A 12,981-nucleotide genomic window follows, 5' to 3' on the forward strand; every position below is an offset into this window, starting at 1 on the left:
CTTCTTAGACCTGCAGCAGTCAGGGGGTTAAAGGATTCTTCCCGCCTAGGGGGTTCCAGAGATGGACAGAGAGAGACTTGACCATTTCCCTCCTTCCTCCTTCTCCCTTTCTTCTTTTAAACTTTGTCCTAAATGGTCACAGCAGTTGATACCTAATGTAGAACTTGGGAAATTCAGAAACATGTGAAGAAGGTGATGATAGGCTTCACCCATAATCCCACCCTGCAGAGGCTCGAGCTTTCTCTTTATCTGAATACACCAGGCAGGGTGTGGTCCAACCCCTTGTTCAGCAGTCTCCATTTACTTTGCAAAGTAACAGCCGCAAGCCCATGACTGTCTCCTCCCTCCCTTCTGGAAGTCTCAGGGATCGGTGAGCTTGGGTTCTGACTTCAAGTCTAAGGCTTGGAGCAGATGCTGTGCTGAGGGGCTGGGGGCCTGGGGCTTTCCAAAGCTGGCACTACCCCCAGGGGGAGGCCATGCCCCTGGTGGTGGTGGGGGTAGCCAGGAGCAACCATTTGCAATGTCTTTCCATTTTGGGTGCTCAGGGTGCTTAGACTGTCTGTTCCTGTTTGGACACCTCCCACTGAAGGAGCAGGAGACAGGCACCTGTCTCTCTTAGGTGCACATGGAGCTTAAACAGCTTCTAACAAAAAGTCACACAACATGAGCATCTGTTACTCTCCTTCTAGACCTTCTGTTCCTTTTATAGCTGCTAGGAATGACCCATAGAAATATGATTTTATGCTCCAGTGATTACATATACCTGGTCTTCAGTGGGACAGGAAGGAAAATGACTTGTGACTGAGTGCATCTTTTATGATTTGCAATCCCCAGCTGCTCTCCCAGGAGGGTGAATCCCAGCTAGAGTATTTCCTGAGTAGGGGTCAAGGGTGTGAGGATGCAAACTGGAGCTACTGAGAGGGAGCCACAGGGCTCCCCTGAGCAAAGAATCGAGGGTCTTGGGGCAGGGGCAGAGGAGGGGCTACTGGAGGGAAGAGGTGAGAGAGACAGATAAGGGGGCAAGGCTGAATATTGGAGGGCCAAGGGGGTTGCAGTGGCATGTGGGATCTATTGTTTTCTCCTCTGTCTCCCCATAATTAGTGTTATGTTGTGAAGTTGAATTTGTTAGTTTAAGAGTTGCAGTCAATTGCTGGAATTCTGCTTCCAAATAGGCAAGAAGAATGGCTGCCAGAGGGGGTCCAGCTATTTGGGGGTTGTACAACAAAAGAACAATTTGTTTTAAAGAAGGAGATTTGGGCACTAGGGAACCTGCCAATGCGCACCTCCATTAACACTCGGCACATTACCAGGAACTGTCTCCCCATGCTGTTCCATGGGGGCCTAGCTCCCCTAGGGCCTCTCTCCCCGCTTTGGGCCCCCAGGACCTGGACAATGCTGCTTTGTGAAACCAGCCCAACTTGCAATGCACTGTTAAGTTGAGTTTCAGTTCAACTACCATTCATTCAGCTTCTACCTGGCTCCAGGTCTTGTGGCAGAGCATAAGGAACAGAGGAGTGCCAAAGACACATGCCGCGCCTGCTAGGAGCTCATGGTAACAGTTTGTTGCTGTCAGATAGTAAGCGGAACAAAAGAGGTGAGTGAAGGTGGTGTGACAGCCAAAGGGACAGGGGTGTGGCTGGGAGGCTTCCAGGAGAGGACAACCTGAAAGAAAGGGAGAAGGAAAAGAGGAAAGTTCTCCAGGCAGAGATCAGCATGGACAAAGGCACAGAGGTAGGAACAGCCTGGTGCCTTCCAGGTCCTGGGAATAGCCCCGGAATACCCATGAGGGGGCGGGGAAGGTGGGGGCAGGCACTGAGATACTCTCAGGGCTTTGTGTGCCAGCTAAGAGCCTGGATCTCATTCACCTGGGTGGCAGTCCTCAAGGGGAAGGAGGTGGGTAAAGAGAAAAGCAAGGCACCCCCGGTTCTCTGACTGGGGATGGATGGGTTTGAATTTCCAGCATGGAGCATATGTTTGGTTTGAAAAAGCAAATTCAGAGTTAAAACTTTATATGTGATAAATGTAAGAAGGATACCTGTCATAATCTAAGTTTGACTTGAATTTTGGCTAGAGGAGCAGGAATTAGGAAAAAAAGTGCAGGAATACTGCCCCAGGTGATGGGAGCCACAGGTGGGTTTTAACAGGGAGGTGACAGCATGGGTCAGATTGGCACTTTTAGAAAGTGACTCTGGCCACTGATTGGGTGGTGGGTATGAGAGAGGAAAGACTGTGCATAGACTATGAAAGGGATGGAGAGATGGCAGCATGATTTAGGGCCTTGTGCCCTGGGTAGGGAGATATTTAGTGGACAGGAAACCGGAGAACTTGGTGACAGAGAAGGTGCACAGGGCGAGAAAAGGAGTCGCGGCTACGTTCTGCAATCCTTGGTGGGGTGGCTGGCTAGGTTAAGGTCAGGGAGGCAGGGCTGGCTGGGGGAGGGAGGCTCTGGTGGTTGGTTCAGGGTTGCTTGGTTCTGACAAGTCAGTTTTAAAGCGACTGTGGGACGTCTGAATGTACAAAGGTCCTTGAGCTTCTTGTGACTTGTTCACATTCACACTCTAGTGGGCGACTATCTAGGGCTGGGATCCTGTGTCCTAACTCTTCCCACCTTGCAGCCCAGCTTGACTGGACATGGAGACAAGGAACAGGTGGCTCTGAGATGTCGTGCCTCCTAGGAGGTGTCAAGCACCCTGGGGGTGGGTGCTGGTGTTCTTATGATATGGAGTACCCCTTGCTTCTCAGCTTTGCCCCAGGGTGTGAATGGTTGAAAGGCAGTCTCTCGAAACACATGCTGGGGAAACCAAAGGCCGAATGAATGGTGATGCTGGCCTCAACACTGCAGCAGGCACAGGCTCAGAGAGTTGTCACACCAGGGTCCCCTGAGGTCCATCCAGGGTGGCAACCCTGCCCCAGTTGCTAGATCCTCCTGAGTGCCCCTGGCATCATGTCTCATTCTCATTAAGACTTGCTCATCTGGTGTCTGTCCTGGCCCTGCTCTGCCTGACTGTGCAATCAGAGATCTGATAGTTTTGGTACCACAGGGGAATGTTTTACAACATTTGCCTATGGTACCTCTCAGACATATTTTCATTTTTAATCAGGGGATAATACTATAACCCAAGGAATGAGCCTCTAATAGTGGAATTTCAACACCAACAGAGATTGGGATAGGAATTATTGTGTTCAGTGTATACTTATCTGGGGGACAGATGCCTATCGTCTTATGTGAATGGCACAGGTCACTTCTGGAGGCAAAAAATTAGTTCTTTTGGTGGAAACAAGAAATAGCTCAGACTCTGAAAATCCAAACCTTAGCAGGTTATGACCACAAGACAACCTCATACCTCTGTGGCACGGGCTGCTGGGGAAGGGGAAGAAGCTTATGCTTCAGGTAAGGCAACTTACGAGGCTGCGGATTAGTCCTTAGGAGACATCAGTGGCCACCCCTCAGAAGAACAGCATCCAGAGATATGTCAGTAAACCCTGCACTAGAGCTAGCCAGCTCTGGAAGGCAGGGCTCCCTTTCGTGTTGGACAGAAGCAGCATAAGGTGGTGCCTGTGACCCTGTTCTAGCTAAAAATAAGACTAATGGGAGGAGGACCCCAGCTGGCAGCTGGACGTGCAGAGCATCAAGACTAGGTTATGGAAGCAACTGCCGGGTCCCTAACTAGAGCCATGAGCATCAGGATTGGGCTCAGGGGCCATCATAGCACTGCAATGCTGAGCCCAGAGTACCCTGGCTGGGCTGAGAAGGAAGCTGTGCTTTAGTAGGCATGCAGTGTCCTGGCCTCCCTCAGCCATACCATACCTACCAAGATGGATTCTCTCTGCCCCTCAATGGTAGGTTAAGTCTTTCCAGATGCCCCGCTGTGGCCAGTGCCAGGTCAGGGATGGAGCTGAACTGGCCGGTGAGGAAGGACAGACAGGGACTGGCCCCAGAGCCATGTGGGAATAGGAGTTGGTATTGGGGATGCTGCCAGCCCTGGGCAAGACAAGCATCCTTACTCTGAGCAACAGAGTGCCCAAGTGAAAATGGGAAACCATCACTTGTGGGTTTTGTTTGTTTGCTTAAACATTTTGATGATTAACCCTTTGAAGACCTTGATCCCCAGGATTTTTAGAGCAGTAACTCATCCTTGTTTGTAAGATACTAATGCTTGGTGAAATTGTCTTGAATCCAATTCATGGCCTGTGCACCTCCCAAACCCTTCCACTGTCCTGGGGCATGATATTCTTCAGGCTTCTTCTGCTTCTTTGACAGCATCCAAAATTCTCTCATACCAGTGTCTGTGAGTTGAGTAGCTATTAGTGAAGTATTGGGGGGTGGTATCAGGAAGGGGTCACAATGCCTTCCAGCCTGGCAGCCAGGACCCCTCCAGGCTTACGCAGGAGTTCCGCATCCTGCTCCCTCCACTGTGCAGAACAGCTTCTCTCCTCTGGTCCTCAAAGCCAGGACTCAGTGAAGAGATTTTCCAATTCCTCTCTTTGAAAAAAATTTTGGTGCCACTTGTAAAGATAATGAAGCTTTCTTTACCTTTTCATAGACATAATTTGCTTTTAAAATAAAATTTCATTTCTACTTCATTTTTAAGAATTTCTCCGCAGTCCTTACAATAAATCAGCGCCTAATGGTGCTGCAAAAACAGGGTAAGGAGTCCTGGTGGTGCAGACAAGACCCTGATGTTTGTTGCTTGTGTTTTTCAGCTTTCATCCAGATGTTTGAAATCCTGTAGATGAGGTCGGCGTCCCTGAGAGCAAAGCAGGGTGCACGGGCCGAGCACTGAGAAGCAGCAGCCTGGGATAAGGCTGGTCCAGCCTCCCGGTAATTTGTTGGCAGTTTTTGGGTGGTGATGGGGGGTGAGGCACGCTTTTTGGTTGGGTCCGTCTCACCAGGATGAGCTTCCAGTCACCAGCAGAATTGTGGGAGTGGAGTGGAGTGGAGGAGTGCAGATCTGGAGCCAGAGATAGTCCTGGTTGAGATCCTGACTCCACTGTTATCTGTGTGATCATGGGCAAGTTAGCTAACCTCTCTGTGATTCAGTTTATCTGTAAAATAGTGACATTAACATCTGCCCTATGGAGTGGTCCTGGGAATGAAAGTAAATCATGAATAGAAGTTGCCCAGTACTGTTCCGTCACCAATTCTCTGACGCAAACTAGCAAACTGGGTGTCCTACAGTTCAGCTCAGTTCTGACACTCTGCCGTGTTAAAGGACACACAGGTTAACTACCACAAGTTAAAGGGCAAGGGCACCAATAAACTGCCCCCGGTTCAGAAGCCACAAGCCACCTCCAGGCACTTCTGACTCACTTAGCTATAAATTTGAGGGTTCCCATGCTGCCCTTTAATCCCTAATTCACTATAACAACTCACAGAACTCAAGGAAGGCACTGTAACTGTGACTACAGTTTTATGACAAAGGATTTAACTCAGGAACAGCCAAATGGAAGCAATGCATAGGGCAGAGTGTGGGGAGGGTGGGGGATTGGTGCAGAGCTTCTGTGCCCCTCCTTCTAGAATCTGGGTGCATCACCATCCCAGCATACCAATCAGGAAGCTCCTCCAAGCCTTGATGTTCAGAGATTTTTAGTGGGGGGCTTTATTACTATTAGGCATGGTGGTTTAAATCATCTGCCGCTTGACTGAACTCAGCCTCCAGTCCTCCCTCCTGTCCTCCACGTGTTGGGGGTGCGGCTGAAGTTCCAACCCTCTAATCAGGTGCTTGGTCTTTCTTGGTGGCCAGTCCCTCCCTGGAAACATCTAAGGGCCCACCATAAATCACCTCATTAGCATAAATTCAGGTTTGATGAAATGAGCTCATCATGAATAACAAAAGACCCTCCTAATGTTTTTTGGATATTTTAGAAATCCCAAGACTTTTTGAAGTTCTGTGCCAGGAATGGGGGGAAAAGGCGAGATATATTCTTTATGATGTCACACCTGGCCCATCAAGCAGTGGCCTCTGATGGTCACCACCCTGCTTATCCTCTTTGTTGTGATCTCCAAGCTGACATGTTCCCAGTATTGGTCAGAGAACTAGTCATTCTTGTCAGTCTTTTTCTGGGTGTTCTTTTTGTTAATATAGCTCAAGATCAGATTAGTTCTTTGGACTACAACATATAATTACAGCTATTGAGTATGCACCTGTTTACAGTTGAATCATGAGCCTCTCATTACTCAAGTTCCTGATGCTATAATGATTCTAGCCCCTAAATGACACATGATAAGAGCAAATGCTTAATAGCACTTGATATATGCCAGGCACTGTTTTAAATGCTTCACATACATTAACTCATCTAAATCCTCACAACAGCCTAAAGAGGTAAATAGTTCAATCCCTATTTTATACATGGGGAAACTGAGGCACAGAGAGGTTAAGTAACTTGCCCTACAAGATCACACAGCTAATAAGTGGCATAGTTAAGACTGGAACTCATCATCCGCTTGTTCCAGAGTCCATGCTTTTAACCAGTAAGCCACACTGCACATAACTTTGGTCACCTGTGCAACACTTTGGAAGGAAAAAAAGGAGCCCAAAAGGATGCCTCTTGTTCACAAAGTCAAAGGGTGGTTTTCTCTGGCCCCCGTTGTCACAATGAGGGAGTCAGGGCTTCCATTTTCTACTCCATTCCCAACGGAGCTTCTCTGGAGTAACCTTCTGGGGATGGGCTCTGAGAAGTGAAGGCAGGCCTGGGGGGCATGGTAGTTGGGCTCCTCTCCAGCAGGACCTGAGCTTCTTTGTTCCTCGTGCTTCAGGGAGGGAAATGCTACTTCAAGCCTTCACAGACCCATTCCTGGGAGTGCAGCCATTCCAAGAGGAAGGAAAGACGGTCAGCCTTTTCCACCTAAATAGAAAGGATTTAGGCTAGGAAGGTTCAGTACTGGGCTGTGCTGACCAAAGTGATCCTAATCCCAGAGAAGCTGAGGGTTCAGGTGGCTCTGGAGCTGGTGGGACCTGGAGTCATAAGGAACACAGGGAGCTCATCTCCATGTGCATATCCATGGTACCCATTGGAATGTTGCTTGTTTTGTTTTTAAAATAACCTCAAAGATTGGGGCTTCCAAAGTTCTAAGAATTAAAACAGGAGGGGCAGTGCCTCTGGAAAAATGTCTGCAGTGCTGTCTGCCCTGGAGAGTCTGGGTGGTGACTTCATGTCTGCATAGCTCTGATGCACTCCCATTGTCTTTGTCCTTGCAATACCTTATTACTGCTTATTATTGCAGGGGTGAGGCTGTCTGAGAGCATGGTGGAGGTGAGGTATTTTTAACTCGCTCCACGCACGTGGGATTAACTTGAACCTATAAGGCAAATGTCAGTAGGTCATGTGTGTTCTTTGCAGTTGCCCATTTGGTATTTGGCTTGAGGGAGAGGCCCCAGGGGTGGAGAGACAAGGATGCAGGAAGAAGGTCTCTTGCTCCAGGAAACTCAGATCCTCCATCCTTCATTTTCTACATGAATCTGTCTCACTCCATATAGTGTAGAGCTGGAAGGGGCCCCAGAGTTTATTCTGTTCTCTCCCTCATTTAGAGATGGACAAAATGAGACCCAAAGAGGGAAATTACTATTTGGCCAAGCCCATGAAGCTAAAGAATGACAGAGTGAGGGTGATACTGTAGACTCTGACTCTAGTCCAGAGCTAATTCCACTGGAAACATCCCTGATGGACTCAATAACTCTTTCTCCACTTAGTTGAAGAATCTGGCTTGAATGCTACTAAGTACAATTTCAACCATTCTAGCAACCTGCCAAATCTGTTTCAGATCTTTCTTTAGAGATTTTTTTTTTTTTTTGCTTTTGGGGTTTTTTTTGGCTGCCACTTCCTGAAGATGCCTCCTCCATACTCTGTCACTCACAGGCAAATATTTCATCTATAGGCCCAGCAGGCATGGTGCTGGTTGGGGGAGATCTGGTGAGGGCATTCATAAGGAAATGATTAATTAGTGAAAGAATTAAGATGAGGTGTCGTGGTTTGGCAAACTCGCAAAAGCAGCAATGGTGGCATTTGGAGCCTCCGGCTGTCCCAGGTTAGGTGTATGGTGGCAGTTGGTGACTGGAGTTGGAGGATGGGGTTTGGACAGCCATGGGAAATGACACCTGGCAATGGTGTTAGAAGATGAGGTTTGTGCCATTTTGGCTGGCTTGCTAAATGGCCAACATCTGGAATGGATGCCATCTATTACATGGTACAACTATTAACATCTAGCCAGTGGTATTTCAACTCTGGCTGCCTATTGGAATCACCCAGGGAGCGTTTAAAAATCCTGATGTCCATAGCTGATTTCCAAGATCTATAAAGAACTTCTCAAACTCAACACCCAAAAAACAAATAAGTCAAAAAATGGGCAGAAGACATGAACAGACACTTCTCAAAAGAAGACATACAAATGGCTAACAGACACATGAAAAAATGTTCATCATCATTAGCCATCAGGGAAATTCAAATCAAAACCACACTGAGATACCACCTTACACCAGTTAGAATGGCAAAAATTGACAAGGTAAGAAGCAACAAAAGTTGGAGAGGTTGTGGAGAAAGGGGGACCTTCTTACACTGTTGGTGGTAATGCAAGTTGGTACAGCCACTTTGGAAAACAGTGTGGAGGTTCCTCAAAAAGTTAAAAATAGAGCTACCCTATGACCCAGGAATTACACTACTGAGTATTTACCACAAAGATACAGATGTAGTGAAAAGAAGGGCCATCTGCACCCCAATGTTCACAGCAGCAATGTCCACAATGGCCAAACTGTGGAAAGAGCCGAGATGCCCTTCAGCAGATGAATGGATAAAGAAGATGTGGTCCATACATACAAGGGAATATTACTCAGCCATCAGAAAGGATGAATACCCAACTTTTACATCAACATGGATGGGACTGGAGGAGATTACGCTAAGTGAAATAAGTCAAGCAGGAAAGTCAATTATCATATGGTTTCACTTATTTGTGGAACATAAGGAACAGCATGGAGGACATTAGGAGAAGGAAGGGAAAAATGGAGGGGTGGGGATCGGAGGGGGAGACGAATCATGAGAGACTATGGACTCCAAGAAACAAACTGAGGATTTTAGAGGGCAGGGGGGTGGGGGGATGGGTTAGCCCAGTGATGGGTATTAAAGTGGGCATATATTGCATGGAGCGCAGGGTGTTATATGCAAATAATGAATCATGGAATACTACATCAAAAACTAATGATGTACTGTATGGTGACTAACATAACATAATAAAAGAAAAAAAACACATAAAAATCCTGATGTTCAGATCACACCCCAGACTAATAACATTAAAATCCCTGATAGCAGTATTTTTTAAAGTTCCCCAGTGGATTCCAATATGCACCCAAGTTTAAGACCACTACTCTAGGCCAAGGGTTCAGGCTGTCCACTGAGGGAAGTAGTACATGTGCCCTCCCTTGAATTTGCTAATTCCCAAAAAGGGAAAAAGAAGGAAGGGAGGGAGGAAGGAGGGAAGGAAGGAAGGAAAGGGAGGGTGGGAGGAGGGAGGAAGGGAAGAAGGGAAGGGAAGGACAGGGAAGGGAAGGGAGGGGCAGGGAAGGGCGGAAGGAAGGAAAGAAGGTAGGTAGGTAGTTAGGAAGGAAAAATGAAAGAAGAGGGAAAGGAAGAAAGATCACCTGAGTGTTCTGGCCTGATGGGGTAGATTCCCACTTCTCCCATTACCTAGTGTTTCACCCACCTGCCCCACTCAGAGGAACTATAAGGTGGAGGGTAGAATCTCGAGAGAAGATGGAAGAAGATGTTGCAGACAGCTCACCAACAAGACTATGCTTTACTGGCTGTCAGCAAGGCCTCTTGCATAATGAACTGCTGGCTGTAGGGAAAGTCAAGGTTTGGGCTAACAGAATGGGCCAAGGGGGAAGAACAGATGAGGACAAGGAGGCAGGAGTGCTGTAAGAGAACAAGAGAGCATTCCACCTCCTTGTGGAATGCAAATGTGAGCTCATGGAGGTAAAGTGAGGGAGGGCAGGTTAAAGATGAAAGCCAGCTGTCCCGATCCCCCGTAATGCTCTTTTGTTGGCATCTCTCTACTGGTGTTCAAAAGCTAATTCTTGTTCAGTCAAGGCACTTGCCTTTGCTAAGAAAGGGATCACACAGTAGGGAGAAGGCTAGGGGGCTCTGTAAGGCTGCCCTGGGTGTTGAAGGGGCATAACTCAGATTTGAAGGCCTAGTGATGCTGACACACAAAGGGAGACTGGTGTGGTCAAAGCCCCATAGCTGGGAGGTGGAGACTGGAGCTGCAGCTTGCTTCTTCAGGAAGATTCCAGTATAGTAAGAGAAGAGATTCCTTCTTACCATCAGGCCGTGGGCAAAAAAAAAAAAAAAAAAAAAACCATGCTTGAGTAGAAAAAATAGGGTTCCCAGCCCAGCTCTCCAAAGGCTGCCCTAGTCCTCATTCCAGGGATCAGGTCTAGATATAGTACATTAGTAAGTACTAATTCCCAATATGTGGCTTTACACTACGTAGGTATGCATCACAAAAATGCTCCAAAAAGTATGCAGATCATGCTTGCACCGGAGGAACTGTCCACTTCCACCCTGGTGTGGCAGTTTAAGTGTAGATGGTTAGTCAGGGAAGGGTGGTGGACCCCTAGGCGAGTGCCAGATTTTCGCTAGGTCCGATGATGTATTAGCGCCCCCTATCGATGGGCAGCTGACGGCGCCCTGCCCTCCAAACCGCGGCTCAGGTTACACCCTCCGGGGAATAGCCGCCTCCCTCGTGAATCCAAAGAATCCAGCCCCTCTGCCGTATGGAACTGTACTCGGACTGGGAGCTCCCTCTTTCCTTCTCTGTAGGCTTCCAGAAACGAATTATAAGCCCACCAGGACAATGAGTGAAGAGACTGTCCCCGAGGCTGCGTCGCCGCCGCCCCCGCAGGGGCAGCAGTATTTGGACCGCTTTTCTGAGGACGACCCTGAGTACCTGCGCCTCCGCAGCCGCGCGGCGGACCTGCGGCAGGACTTCAACCTGATGGAGCAGAAGAAGCGCGTCACCATGATCCTGGAGAGCCCCGTGAGTGGGGTCCGCCCCAGGCGGGCGGGAGAGGAGGAGGAGGAGGGGAAGGGAGCCGAGGAGGCGGCGCCGCCCATTCATCTGGCTGAACCTGAAAGATAAATAACTCCTCTTTCATTTGCTCAGTGTTGTAGCAATTTTAAGCGCCCTGAGCAAGACGGGCCTGGCCCTGTGGGTATTTCATTTTCTCCCTGGTCACTGGTAGTGGGCAAAAACCTGGTTTATGTGCAGGCGGTTTGGCTTGGTACTGGGGAGGGGGTGGGTCTGGGAGACAGGAGCCCTGCCTCAGTTTCCAGCCTTCCCCAAAAGTTGTAACAATGAACTAACAGGGATAGTCCTGTAAACCAGAGGCCATCAGGGAGCGCCACGTGGAAGGCTTGGGGCCCCCATTTTTGAGCACCGCAAAGAACTCACTGTCGGGGCAATAAGGTTGACAGGCATGGGGTAGAGGTGAAGAGGGTCTGGAAGCCCCAGGAGGTGGCCAGAGTGAAGGATACAGAGGACTATGGGCCAGGGCAGGGAGGGCAAGTCATGATCACCCTACCATGGCCCCAGACTTGAGGTCAGTTGGTACCTGCGTGGCATGGACACAGAGCTCATCCTTGCAGCAAGTGCTGCATTGAGAAGAACAAAGCATGGGCCTAATGGACCACGGAAGTAGGAGGGTGATAGAGGCCCTGGGTGAGGAGAGGAAGAGCGGTGTGGAAGGAGTGTGAGGGCGGCAGAGCTGGGGGTCCTCAGGAAACAGTGCATGATCCCAGGGGCTGGGAAGCTCAGGCTGGAGCTGGCATCTCCAGGTGCCTGCCAGGAGGGGCTCTGCCTCAGTCCCCACTGGGCTTTGGAGAGACAGAACACGTAGGTGGGCTGTGTGTGACCCTGGCTGAGAGCACACGGTGAATGCTCAGGCTTCACAGAGGAGCACTGAGGTAATGGGCCTGAGGTCTTGGTGACAGGTGACGCTGTGGAGGAAGCCTGGAGGAATATGGCAGGTACTAAAAGCTTTGGGATGATGGGAAAACTCCAGTGTGGGACTAGGAGAGATGACAGGTGTGATAGGAGAAGTGGCAGAGTTAGTACCAACCCAAGTTTCGGGGCCTGAATGGATAGAACTCTATTCGCAGGCAAGAAATGGGACAAAAGGAGTTCATGTTTCTTCTATCCTTTTATAGATTGACCAACACCTGAGGGGCTCCGTTTCCTCCTGAGTGTTCCCTGCTGCCACCTGGTGGACCGTCCTGCCTTATTTATGGTCTGAAAAACCAGGCTTAGAGTAGCAGGACATTAGAAGTGGAAGTGACAGGGAGGACAGCAAATCCTTCAGTACCTGAGGAAACTGAGGTCCAGAAGGGCCATAGGCATGGCTGACGGACAGGGAGGATGGCACACATTTTCGTCCAGCTCTGCTTTTTAAAATGTCTCTTAATTACTAAAGTGAAGCCCTGCCCTGTCTGATGGCCTGGGGCGGGGTGGGGGGCAGTGAGGGGGGGTTGGAAGTGGGAGGGACGTCTTGAATATCACTTAGACTCAGGAAGGACCTGGACAAAGGGGACACAACAGGGGACATCTTTTTGCTTCCCAAACTGTAGTTTGGGGAGGCTCCTGAGGTCCCACTAGAATTCCCAATGTCCCCTGAGGCCCAGGGATCCCATGTGTGGCCCTGGCCTAGCTGACCCAGGGGATTGGGGTGGGTTCTTGGAAGAGGGGTCCTCAGACCCCCCCATGAGATCCACTGGGGGGACCAGCACCTTGGGGCCTGCTTCAGTCTTTCAGGGAAGAACTGGAAGGCCTCATCCAGGAGCAGATGAAGAAGGGGAACAACTCCTCCAACATCTGGGCCCTGCGGCAGATCGCGGACTTCATGGCCAGCACCTCCCACGCAGTCTTCCCAGCATCTTCCATGAGTACGTGCGGAGCTGGGGAGCTGCCAGGAACGGAAGTGGAGGAAGTGAGGTGGG

General features: G+C 49.4%; 1 protein-coding gene across 2 annotated transcripts in view; it reads left to right on the plus strand.

Annotated features, from left to right (window-relative positions):
- Nucleotides 1-12,981, plus strand: part of ADD2 (adducin 2) — a 103,960-nt gene that overhangs the window by 52,635 nt on the left and 38,344 nt on the right. The window contains exons 1-5 of one of the 2 annotated variants that reach the window (XM_028116369.1): nucleotides 315-370; nucleotides 1,485-1,594; nucleotides 4,705-4,822; nucleotides 10,810-11,026; nucleotides 12,789-12,927. In XM_028116369.1, coding sequence (XP_027972170.1) covers nucleotides 10,844-11,026; nucleotides 12,789-12,927 — 322 coding nt within the window. In that variant the 5' untranslated portion in view covers nucleotides 315-370; nucleotides 1,485-1,594; nucleotides 4,705-4,822; nucleotides 10,810-10,843. Of the gene's footprint in view, nucleotides 1-314; nucleotides 371-1,484; nucleotides 1,595-4,704; nucleotides 4,823-10,809; nucleotides 11,027-12,788; nucleotides 12,928-12,981 lie in introns of those variants that run through there. The other variant, XM_028116370.2, reaches the window with a different exon arrangement.

The sequence above is a fragment of the Eumetopias jubatus genome, unplaced genomic scaffold, assembly GCF_037043125.1.
Source record: "Eumetopias jubatus isolate StellerSeaLion01/CBP00866 unplaced genomic scaffold, mEumJub1_p1.0 scaffold_9, whole genome shotgun sequence".
Lineage (NCBI taxonomy): Eukaryota > Metazoa > Chordata > Mammalia > Carnivora > Otariidae > Eumetopias > Eumetopias jubatus.